Genomic DNA, 13,193 nt, shown 5'->3' with positions numbered 1-13,193 from the left:
ACTATCTTGACTGTTACCACTCCTTCAGTTAGAGTCCACATCAGCGTGAACGTAATTTCCATGCATTGTTTCAGTCTAGAAATGAAACAATTTTCATTAATGGAAACCTGGTTCTCAAGCAGAACAATTAGACCCACTTCAGGTTGAAAAAAGATAAAAGCATGCTAATTTGGATGGAGGACTCTTCTTTCAAGGCAGCCAATTGAGTCATCAGCCTGCCACCCACCTGACCGTCTGACAGGTAATTAGGAGATAGTCCTCTTTTTGTGTGGAGTGCGTGCGTAAACCGCCCCATGCTGGTGTCACTGCCCATTGGGACTTCCAGAGGAAAGAGCTAGTCAGTGGCAAAAGAGGAGAGCACGTTTGTCAGCCTGCACCCAATGAACTGACTCGGGTTTTTTGTTTTAGCTCATGGTTTTTGTCTTTTAACAGCTACCTGAAGTTTCTGGCATTGAAGTCGTCATGGCAGACCTGGGCTGCAAAAAGCCCAGTGACTGCACGGTCTCCAGGCTACTCAGCGTAGTAGAGAGCGAACTCCAGGCTGGCAGAGACAAAGGTGACCCCACTGAGAAACAGCTCCAAGTTGTCTTAGAGGATGCGACGCTCTGGCAGAGATTCAGGGAAGTCACTAATGAGATGATCGTGACCAAGAATGGCAGGTGAGTGATCTGGTCAGTGCAGTGGGCTAAGTGGAGATGACAGCCAGGGGGATTAAGAGGTATAATAATAATAATAATAAACTGTGTGTGCAGACTTGAAAGAACTGCAATGAGCACATAACTATTTTATCCCTGCAGCCTCAAAGTCCCCTAAACCCAGCATATGAACAGAATGGAGTGTCCCTGCTCCTTTTTGGCCACTGCTAAACCATTCCTGCCACTCTTTATTCCTGCTTGGGAAACTTGCTGGGGAAATATATTGACTGGCTTACAGTTGCACAAAAGGGGAACTTCTGCAAGGGAATAGATGGTGCCTCTCAAAACCTTTTGAATGACTTCTGGTACTAATAATCACCAGCCTTTATTAGTAAGTCCTTACCTGTAGATCCCAAATTACTGTACAGAAGCAGATTGCTGTTGTTATCCCCAGCTCCAGTTCCTGTCTCTCTGGCCTTGGGTATTAACAGCTTGTACAAGCAGCCTGTACTAGAAAGATGTACAATAAAATTGTGCCCTATCTGGCACGTATGTGCAGTCTGGATGGTGTGGTCCCACAACTGCATTGCTCCACAGTTGTTGCTGGTGCCCTTAGAAGCAAGTGTGGAATATGGGTTAATACACACAGTTTTAGAAAGACAAAATATTGCGATGTAAATGGATCATGTAACTTATTATTTGGGGAACACAGAAATGCATAAGAAAAGAGTGCAAAGCCTGGTGAGAAGTGTAGGAATTCTGAACCAGACACTAGCTTGAAGGAGGCTCTCCAGAGAGGCTTTGCTCTGAACTAGGCTGACAACAGAGTCCAGCCCGTAACAGACAGGCAGTTACTAGAATAAGGTTTACCAGTACAGTAGTACTGAGGTTTTTATTTAATCTACCCTCACTGCTCCTCTGGCATTCTGCCTCCCTGACATGTACACATTTCTTTTGCAAGACTTATCAAGAGATCTGCATGGAGAAATCGATTTACTTGTATGGTGTGACTTTTATTAATTTTGCAGACTTTGATTTAGCAGAATTTGTGGATGATATTGCTGTTGACTGTAGCTTGACAAGGGACATAGGTGAAAGTAGTTAAAAGGAAAAATCTAGTCTGTTGGTTCAGCAAGGTTATTCTGTTGAGAGAACATCTACCTTCCCAAAACATCAGCTCTTGGTGTAACACTGTCTATTGCCATTCTGATTCTTCCAAATAGCCTACAGGGATTTAAATCTTCTGCTGAGACTGTCTTTACACAGAGAAACTGCTTTTGCTTCATTTACATTGATTTAAAAGCTGTTGTTAGGCTACAGCAAACTTCTGATTGGACTATCACTTAGCGTACGGTTGCCTGAAACGACTCCTTAGCAACGTAAGTAACCAAAACTGAAGTAAGATAGGTTTGCCTCAAATTAATTAAATTGGTAGAAAGAACTGTGCCTTACTGACAGCGTTTTTTCAGTTCCTTTCCTCTCAGCTAATGTAAATCACGATTACACTGTGACACTAGTTCTCTCTAAAATGTCTAGGTGAGTGCATAGATATATTATTTTTATGATGATAATAAAGGAATCTTCCATTATTTGAATATGCCTGGTTACTTTTTATTTTACTGTGTAAGGTTCCCTATTTTTCTTTATTCTAACTTATATGCTCCTTACCAGCTTGATCCTATTTTTTCCTAAAGTGGCAACTCTAATAATGTCAGTGGAGGCAGGAACAGGTTCTTTATAATCAAACTGAAGCATTCTCAAAATAAAAAAATATAAAAGTATGTTACACTGCTATCTGCATAAATCCTTTTAACAAAGTTACTGTGGCATTGGGGACTGTGAAAAAGAGTCTTTTGCATTTTTGAAAATATCTTCCGGAACAAATGCATCAGTGCACTGAAAAAAGGAATTAAAGAGAGTGGCCTGCAGCAAAACTCTCCAGACATCTCCGTGCATTTCAAAAGGAGACAAACTTGAGACAGTTTGCTATGAGGGCTGTTGATTTTTTTCAGGTTCAGGATTCTTCAGTGATTGTTTCCAGAGGCATTCGCAACAGAAAAAATACTGATCTAATGCTGCTGCTGCTCAAATCAGTAGAACTAACCCAGTCATTCTCACTGAAGGATATATGAATGCTTTTGAAAACTATATTCTATGATTAATGAGAAAAGCCAGTCGGAACATCTGCATGTGAAAACTAAGGCAGTTTTTGTGGACACACTGTTAGCAAAATTAAGAAATTAAACTGAAACCTGATACAGGAGGATCCCAGAGAATGAAAGGCTGATTGATTTAGTGATCCTCAAGTGTAAAATTCTACCATGCACAATTCTGTCTGCTGTGATTAAGTCATCTCTAATTGGTACTGAGGGTCCCAAAATGTTATAATTAGATCAACCAACTTCAGTGTTAATACATAGATATGTTGCCATTACTGTATCATACTTCATTCTAATAATCACCTGCCATAGCAATATGCCTAGGTACACAGGGAAGATTAATATATTCTGAACAGGACAGGCACCAGTGAAATTAAACCGCATGCTGTATCACTAAATACATCCCAATGGATGCAGCTGATATTGTGGGAATAATCAGTCTCCTATTTTACTCAGATTTATTTCATTTAATTGCCATTTCAATATCAACTGCTCTGTTTTCTGATTGAGCAGGTTTTGTCTCTGTGTTTGTACCATCTTAGCTATGTAGTATCCTGAGACTTTGCAATCCATGTTATTGACTGGAGGCAGGAAGGTGCCACTGTCCCCCCCTGCATATGTGGAGAATCCACAGTGGATCAATGCAGGCAAACATGAGTAGGGGAAAGAAGCCCTTTCCAGGCTTAAATGCTAAGGCAACTTGCCTGGTTACTAGACATTCAAGTTTGATATTAAACATCTTCCCACTCAGGTTCTGTACTGTGGAGTAATTGTAGCAGATCTGCTCTTAAATAAATGGAAGAGGCTGAAGTGCTCAGCTATTGCAGTAATAGAAGTCACATGTGTCCCTGTCTGATCATTGAAATAAACATTCTGACTGAAACAAATCTGGAGACAGACAAATGTGATTTTAACAGTAAGTCCACTTAACCAGCAGAACAAGTGGGGTGGCAGGTTTTCCATCGTTAGTATCTGTACAGTCAAGATGTGCTGGTTCAAGTGAGGTGGCAATTAACTGTGTGTGACACAGGGAACTGCTGTAATCTCTGTAATACAGGAGTTTTGAGTTGATGGCTGTAGTCTCTTCTGACATTGGTCTATAGTTTTTTTGGGAACAAACTCAAGTAGAAAAGCAGAGAAGTCTGAATTTTGGGCAGAGGAATTAGCAATCTATATATAACACAAATAGTTCTGAGAAATCTAGTGAAATTTAATTTTCATGTTGATGAATTCTCCCCTCCAATTTCAGCTAAATACCTAAGTGTATTACTTTGAAGACTGACTGTAGGGGTTCTGAGAGGTGCAGGAAGCAATGCCATCCATACTTTTTATCACATTCCAGTTTTATAACTGGTGTATCCTGGTCACAAAGGCACATTAAATGTGGCTAAGCTTCTATTTAGTTAGAAAGATCATGTTCAATATGTCTTTCTCAATGTTGCACTGGCCTTGCATCACCAAGTATTTATGTTTGATGAAAAATCTCAAATTTCTCAAATCCTGTCGTCTTTTCTCGTGAGCAGAAGGTGCTGAATTTATGCAGCAAGAAATTTAGAAATAAGAAATATATAAAGATGTCCAGAAAGGTAGGTGGTGAGTGGGATGTCAGAGGAGATTGTAAGCAGTTGGGTACCACTGGAAAGTATGGCTGCAGGGGCAGAGACTTTTAGTATCCCTTGAGAGAGCCTCAAGTTTCAAGTTCCCTTCTGTATTTTGGACATCTTGCACTGCTATCTAACTAAGCCTAGAGAGCTACCTTAACTTACCTACCCCATGGCTAACAGCTTCAGGCAATTCACAGAATCACAGAATGTTAGGAGTTGGAAGAGACCTCGAAAGATCATCCAGTCCAACCCCAGTACCAGAGCAGGATCACCCAGAGTAGGTGACACAGGAACATGTCCAGGTGGGTTTTGAATGTCTCCAGAGAAGACATTCAAATTTATGTGCCTGCTTGATGTAACCAAACTCTCTGTACTCATAAGGAGCTTGAAGATTCATTGTCCTGTGCATAAAAATGTGGCATGAGAAATGGAAGTTGCCAGGAGAGGTCAGTATAGAGGTGTCTGAGGCAGGGAGGCCTCATACCTCTTTAAGAATGTAGGAAGTGATACTTAACGGCAATAGTAATCCTCCACAAAAACGACATGTATTCCTTGACAAGCTAAGAAACTTTAGGATACCTTTGATGGGAGACTCCTCTGTTCTGCTGACTACAATTTTTTCCCAGTTCCTAAACTGTTAGAGCCGTACTAACTCTGGTGCTGCAGACTTTCAGGCACTGAGATGCCAGTTCAAAGCTGTGTGGTGTGGATCACAAGTATTGGGACAGACAGAAAACTGCTGAAAGTCTGAACTGCTGCGAATCTTTACAAATGGAAAAAAATAATTAAAAGGGAATTGAGAAAAGGTGGCATTGGACCTTTACACACAAAAGGAGCATTTTCCCCAAGCTAAACAAAGGCAGGGTTTCAGTTTTAAATACGCAGGATGGTGGGAAGGCTAGATGGTAGATGTTTAGAGCTTAGTAAAGGACAACACTGCATCTAAGGTGAAACTAAAAGCAGAACAACATGATCAAGCTGATGAGGTCAGGAAATATGGAAGAATGGGACCAAACTACTTGAAGAACTGCAAGGTCTAACAGCAAGGATTTTAACCAGACTTCTCAAACTAGAGATTTATGTAATGGTAGCGAGACAAAATGTGAATACTTGCACTTATGAAAGGGATAAAACACATTTCCGCTAACTACTGACTTATTAATAGATCCATATAATAAGAATTGAGGATGTATTTTTAAGGAAAAAGTAACTAAATATGTGAGAGGCAATGGAAAATGAGATTAAAAGGCATTTTATTAAATTTAAGTATTGCCAAACTAACCTGATACAACCCTAATAAAGTAAACAAGTATTTTTAGACAAGGAAAATGTAGCAGATTTTATTAGGTCATTTAGAATAGTGGTACCTGAAATTCATTACTCAAGTGGGAGGTGTCAGAGATTAACAGAACAACCGCAGGAAATGGCAGAGGGAAGTGACTGACTTTGCTCACAAAGATTATAGAATATGACTGTTCCTCCAAAGGAAGGGAGAAAAACCTTTTGTATAGAGTAGTGCAGTGAATAAACCTAACTGGAGTCTAATGAGTATCTGGCGGGGATCATGTCCTGAGTGCTGGAGATTGCAGGATGATTTCAGAGGATATACCCAGAGTCAGACAAGGTGGGACTCAGCCACTGGACAGAGTATGGGAGTGTATGCTGGGGGAATCTAAGCACCAAAGACGTGCACTTTATAATAGGATTCTGCAGTTACTGATTCTGTACATTACATTCTCTGTACATTACATTCTCAATCAGTGGCTCAGCCTCACCTTCTCAGCCATTTTTAACACTATTCAATCCTGTTCATGCCTTCTTGTCCCACACCTAAGGAGGTATTTAGCATGCCAAGATCCCATGGACTGTGCTGATGTCCATAGCCCTTGGCATGATCAAGACCGTAGTGCCCTACTTGAGAGATAACATGGTTTTTTTTCCAAATTATTGAAATAAAAATAAAATGAAGGATTAACCATCCAGAGACTTCTTCAGCCAGATGGAGGGAGGATGTTTTTTACATTGAACTAACCTGTGAGCATCTGGTTACAAACATACTGAGGAGTCTTTCTAAACTGGTTTTCATCAGTGATGTCTCCCTTTTTGGTTTCCTGGCTAGGCGGATGTTCCCTGTTTTGAAGATCAGCGTGTCAGGCTTGGACCCAAACGCTATGTATTCCTTCCTGTTGGACTTTGCCCCAACCGATGGCCACCGCTGGAAGTATGTCAATGGAGAATGGGTGCCGGCTGGGAAACCAGAGCCACCAAACCACAGCTGTGTCTACATCCACCCAGACTCTCCCAACTTCGGGGCCCATTGGATGAAAGCTGCCATTTCATTCAGCAAAGTAAAACTTACCAACAAGCTCAATGGGAGTGGGCAGGTATGGCCTGATGTTTCCCCATACACCTCTTGGCTTCAATTGCAAGCACCTACCAATCAAGAAATATCAAGGGTGCATTTATGTAATTATAGAGGCCCTTACAGGCCTCTTCACCCACAGATGCCAATTATTCTCTGGAGGCCAAATGTAAACAGGAATAAACAGGCCTTAATTGGCGCTTTCAGATTTTAATGGACTTCTTGATTTTAAGAGAGACAGAGTGCTGTGGTTTACTTAATCATCATGGGGCTTTTCAGAGTTGGTCTTCTACGCTGGGGATTTTTACATAGGACTTCAGAGAAGGGGAAAAAATGGCCATGGGTATTAGGTTTTTGTTGTGTTCCCCCATGTTGTTTGGTGTAAGTGGAATGTTGGCAGGAGTCAGATAGCAGAATAAAAGGCTGTTCCTAAATGAAATAATTACTATGGCTGCTTCTGCATCATGATAATTATCAATATTCTATTGAATTAGCTTTGGCCTTTGGAAAGAAACCACATGTACCAGAAATAAGTGACTTTCTCTTTGAACCCCTTAAAAATGCAAACAGGAAAATTAGTTTTGTTTCGTATTTTATTTTGATGATGCATCTAAAGATAAAATGTTGCACAAGACCTTTTGTTTGCTTGTTTGTTTTGTACAAAAGTCCTACATTGGATGATACTCGTCAGCCCAGAATCAATTTCTTTCATGTAAATACTATACGTTTTCTATCTGTTATTTTCATTATGTTTGTGAGGTACCTCCATAAGCCTAGTACCCTAATTTGGTAGGAAATTATCTCTATTTTCACAGACTAGAGAACGGAAAGATGACCTGGCTTTTCTTAAAGCCATGGAATCAGCACACAAATTTTATTGTGGAACATAGAACAGGATCTGAATTTGTAAATTCTTGTCTTGCATCCAGGACTTCAAAAAAGTTGAAGGTCTCAGAAAAGTATGCATGGGGGTAAAAAAGCTACAGGAAACCAACTTGGAGGGTCAAAGAGTCCATGATGAAGAAACGGTGGAGAGGAAAAAAAGTAGAAAGCAGGGGAGGAAAAGCCATATGAGAAACAGAGTGCAAACAGAAGTCACTAAGTAACAGATGACTGAAGCTCCCCTTGTTTTCTTTTGAAATCTTGGTAACGGTGTTAATGTTAACCATGTTCCCACTCTATGGTTCAGCTTCCCTTTCTGTGGTATTATTAGAAGGTAATAGCTAACAACCAGTGCTTTATGCTAATGGTTGTGTTCTTTCACATGTATCTACGTGCACACAGCACTTTCCAGATTTATTTTTAATATCTTTTTCTCGCAGTAGAGAGAATTAATCAGTATAATAGAATTCCTGAGGAAAGTGTATTTTTGAATCAATGCTATTCACAGCTTTTAATGCCAGGTTAGAAACATCTGCCAAGGTTTGTTTAGGTACACTTCATCTTGCCCAGAAAGATGACTGGGTGACTGCCTCAGCTCTCTCCTGGCCCTGATTTCTGTGATGGTGATGCTGAGTCTTTTAGATATTAGAAACAGAACAGGGTTTGAGTCAAATTCTGGGCTCCTCAGTTCAAGAAGGACAAGGAACTAATGGAGAGAGTCCAGTGTAGAGCCACTGAGATGATGAAGGAACTGGAGCATCTTCCATGTGAGTAAAGACTGAGAGAGCTGGGTCTGTTTAGCCTGGAGAAGAGGATACTGAAGGGGGATCTTATTAATGCTTCTAAATATCTAAAGAGCGGGTGTCAGAAAGATGGGACCAGACTCTTCTCAGCTGTGCCCAGCGACAGGACAAGGGGCAATGGTCCAAACTGGAACACAGGAGGTTCAACCTAAACATAAGGAAAGATTTTTTCACTGTGAGGGTGACAAAGAACTGGCACAGGCTGCCCAGAGAGGCTGTGGAGTCTCCTTCTCTGGAGACATTCAAAACCCACCTGGACATGTTCCTGTGTGACCTACTCTAGGTGACCCTGCTCTGGCAGGGGGTTGGACTGGATGATCTTTCGAGGTCCTTTCCAACCCCTAACATGCTGTGATTCTGTGATTGTCCCTTAACTGTTTCAACAGCCTTTAGTGTAGTGGAATGGTTTGAAGGCACATAGATGCTAATGCAAATATTCACTAATGCTACTGTCTCAAAAGCTTTAAATCCAAGTTCAGTGAAGTCTTACTCTGCTCAACACTGTGGTTCATCAGAAGGGAGGAAGGCACCTGCCCTTCTGCTCTCAGTAATCATGGACTGGGGAGGTTTAGCAGTGACGTTTGGTCTACTATAGACCCAGAGAGAAAGACCAGCTGTGGGTACAGAGTGGCACTGAGGTCTGTCTGTCTGTTTTGTTTTCTGCAGATAATGTTGAACTCCCTCCATAAATATGAGCCCCAGGTACACATTGTTCGTGTAGGAGGTCCCCATCGGATGGTGATGAACTGCTCCTTCCCTGAGACGCAGTTCATAGCTGTGACTGCCTATCAAAATGAAGAGGTAGGCAGATGCCACGCTGTGCTCATGGTCATTGTTGGTGAGATATATTGAAAGCTTAACTACAAGATCAGCATAGACAGACTGGTTCTTTTGACGTTTTTCCAGCAGTCCCATGCAGTGTAATGCTTCACACAGTCTAATGCTCTGTTTTCTCTCTGCAGTAAAACATTGTCTAATCTAGTGTCTGGCTGCAGTACTAAGCCAGGTTTAGCTTAATATCCTGCCACAGCTATTTCAGACTGGTTCATCTGTCCTGGCATCCCAATCCCTTACTGGAAAAAAACCCAAACCTATAGTGAAGTCCAATATCTTTGTCCGGCAATGACTGATATTTATAATGATAACTCTATGTCTCCTCCGTCCTTATAAAACATACAATTGCAGAACACTGCAACATTCCATAGTAAAATTTCTTCCCGGTCCCAAAATTGCAACTAAGGGATGCTTTGGAGTGTGACAAGTACCAATGCATGTGTCACATCCCTTAGCTAGTGTTGCTGCAGATCCCATGGGATTTCCCAGACTGGACCATGCTATTAGGCTGCCCTGACTGCTGTTCTGCCTGTGGCACTGATAACTACATGGCACCCTGCAAAGAGCAAATCACTCTCATAACCAGCCTTGGAAAACACCACATATGGGGATACATTTCTGTTGGGGTAACCAAGGCAGTTCCACTTAGATTACTCTGGAAGATGTTTTGTCAAGTCTATTCCAAATTGTCTTCACTAACATGCCTTGTTTTCTGTAAACTCAAGATAACAGCTCTCAAAATCAAGTATAATCCCTTTGCCAAAGCCTTCCTGGATGCAAAAGAAAGGTGAGTTCTTCTTTTTATTTTCTCCAGTAGCATTTGCTGGTGATATGGTTAAAACTGTGGCATGACAATGTGAAAGATAAATCATACAACTTAATCTTGTTTATGTTGTCTTAAATCCAGAGTCACTCCTCTGATATTAGTAGGGAGATGCTCTGTATAATTATTACCACTATTGGGTCAGAAGTGGGTGAAAATCCTTTTGGGGATTCTAGAACTTAGCACTGTCTACACAGGAAGCCTGAAACGAGATGGTGTGAATTTCCCTAGTAATGTTATGCACCACATATGTTCACCACATTTTACTTACACTCCAGTAAATCCCATAATTTGATAACTCAAGGAGATAAAAGTTAACTGCATGTCAAAAAGCATAACTACTGTTCAATTGCACCATACTGTAACATAACTACATTGCTATTATTGAACCTGTGTGATAATGTGTTTATTAAAAAAGTAACCTGTAAGTGTTCACTATGTAAGATGTTACAGATGCTTCCATTGGAAATGAATTGTGGTTTATCTTTCAAAATTTGACTTGCATCACCTATGCTAATGCAGCTGGGCATCCAAATGATGCATTCCAGTCCCTAACTGATAATTTTGTTTGGACCTGCTGTGTCTTCTGACATGTGGAGTGTCCCATGTGCCTGCAGGAGAATCTGTATTTCTTCCATTCCTCTCACTGATAAGAAGTGTCAGGGTTTCCAGTGTGCTTAGGTCTGGGCAGGAGGCCAGGCTTAGGCTGCTGGTGCAAGCAGAAAAGGTGCCCACAGGTAGATTTAGAATTCCAGGTTCTTCAACCACATTTGGCACAAACTTAGGAACGTGCATGCCATGAAACAAAAACTCCTGCTCCCTTTATGGCAGAGTGCAAATAAGTTTACTGCTGCCTAACAAGTGGTTAAAGACAACAGAATTCCTTCCTTTTTAACTTGCCATTTTTCAGTGAATAGTTCTATTTTTAACTTTTTTTTAAAATTTTCTTAATGAGAAGTTTTACCACTCAGTATTTTGCTTTTCAGAAACCATCCCAAGGATGCTCCAGAAACAGTCTCTGAAGGTCAACATATGACATATTCTCATTGTAAGGTTTTTATTTATGTAGGATGAAGTTTTTGTGTGACATGATAGGCGCTGGGAACCTGGAACTTGCTTAAATGGATTATACCAGTTGTTCACTGAGTCCTGAATTGTATTAATAGAAAGGGACCCTTTAAAAAAGTGAAAATGAAGAAACTTCACAGTAAGAACTAATGCAACAGTTTCTGCAGAGGGATAATTTCCCTTGCAATTCAGATTTTCAGTGTTAGAAGGAATCCAGAAACAAGATGATGTATCACATTTTTAGGGGTTTCTTCCTTTTCTTTACAACTGTGAATATTTTTTGTCACCTCTAAAATTACCTTTCACTGGTAAACAGGTCCAGAAAAATGGAGGGAGCAAAGGTTGTGTTTGTTTTAATGATGGTCAGTTTTTCTTTCATTTAGTCTTTGACATTTGTGACATTTTCTGTTAGTTGTTTTCAGGTCTTGTTTATAGGGTTGGTGGTTTTGGTTTTTTTTTTGTCTCAGCTGGTTGGTTGGTTTTTTTATTTGTCAGCTGTTCCATGAACCAATATCTTGGAATCTGCTTGGTATTTTTGAGGCATAGCTGATTCTGCAAGAAAGCTTGTTGCTGCCTTTATTGTACTGCAGTGTTTTAGTGCAATAACAGTTCTCTTCTCTTTTTCCCCTCAAAGTGGGTGGCTGGTTGCTTTCCAACCCAGAAACAATGTGTGCATCAGGAAGCTCTAACTATCAATACACTGGACCTCTGCCTCTGCCAGCTCCACACACTCCCCGCAGCTGCGAGCGATATTCAGCACTGCGAGGGCATCGGGCTGCTCCATACCCACCTTCCTACATGCCAAGAAATCACTCACCTACAGGTACAGCTGTGATGCTGCTTTGCTGCCAGGGGCAGACACACTCTGCCTGCCTGACCCTCGCTTTAGGTTAGCATAAGCATTAAAAGAAGCAAGAGCTGAGGTGAAGAAAGAGCATGACAAGTCTCTCTAACAATCCGGGCTGAACCCTGCGTGCGCAGAGTACATTTAAGGCAGCAAAACACAAGGTACAAAGACCTGGGTGCACTGTGACTGTTAACTATAAATTAGAGTGAATGATCTTGCTTAAAGGACAGTTCCCAATTATACAGAAAGAGCACTGCAAGCCTTCTTTCAATGTCATGCCATGAAGCTGTTGTGCTCTCAAATCAAGGCAGCCCTTAGGAACCTGGCAGGAGCTGACTTGAGGTGAGGGCATTTTGGTGTTGCCAGAGTGTCTCTTGAGTCCCTTTCACTCCCTAGATCTGGGTGCACAGTTCCAGAAATTGATTGTACTTTGCTCAGAGAAAATTGGTCAGAAACAAGAGTAAGGATAAAGTAATCTGCTTGCTAATTATAATTCAGAAAGGTATCCTGTTTAATGGTAATAATTAAGTTCAAGTTATAAGGAAATCTGTATCAATGGCACCTTGCTACTGTCTTAATATAAAACAGGTGAATGTTGTCCTTTTACTTGTGGTTAGGAACGTCATGATCAGATTGCTTCCTCAGATCTACTCATGTTCTGTTGCATTAAGATAATCTCTCTGCAATAATCACTGAGGATTTGTTTGTTGCTTTTTTTTGTGGTTTTTTTTTTTATCCTTCTCCAAAGTTAACTTGTTGGAGAGCTCCAGCAATAATCTTCAGGTATTCTCAGGACATGACAGATGGACTTTGCCATCCTCTCCACATGCTAATTTGCTTTCAGTGCCACACACGAAGGGAGCTGCCAGCCCTGGACCTAGGTAAGGATATGGGAAAACTGCTAGTGTAAGGAGCAGTGAGGTTTGTAGGACTGCCTTGGTGATTCACACTTTGTTTCAAGCTTTAGTTGGCATCCAGGAATTGAAACGTGTTCTAAGTGTCCAACTCAAGATTCCTGGGGAGATCTTTCTGACAACCTAATGATCTCCTGCTTTGAAGTCAAAGGGAGCTTTGTTTTTTCCCAGCACTGCTGGAAACCAGGATCTTGGAACAGCCACAGAGAATTCTGGTATCTAGAATCCATGAGCATTTTCACAGAATCACAGAACGTTAGGG

General features: G+C 41.0%; 1 protein-coding gene across 1 annotated transcript; it reads left to right on the top strand.

Annotated features, from left to right (window-relative positions):
- Positions 1-295: 295 nt before the first annotated feature.
- On the top strand, positions 296-12,898 carry TBX19 (T-box 19; the record flags this gene model as incomplete). Its single annotated transcript, XM_010181923.1, has 7 exons — positions 296-659; positions 6,518-6,782; positions 9,112-9,246; positions 10,005-10,066; positions 11,089-11,150; positions 11,892-11,993; positions 12,766-12,898. Coding segments are annotated over exons 1-7 (956 nt in total), but the record flags the coding sequence as incomplete, so codon positions are not given.
- Positions 12,899-13,193: the final 295 nt, after the last annotated feature.

This window comes from Mesitornis unicolor, unplaced genomic scaffold, assembly GCF_000695765.1.
Source record: "Mesitornis unicolor isolate BGI_N332 unplaced genomic scaffold, ASM69576v1 scaffold24083, whole genome shotgun sequence".
Lineage (NCBI taxonomy): Eukaryota > Metazoa > Chordata > Aves > Mesitornithiformes > Mesitornithidae > Mesitornis > Mesitornis unicolor.
The sequence above is the reverse complement of the archived record's forward strand: the minus strand, read 5'-3'. Positions and strand labels throughout refer to the sequence as shown.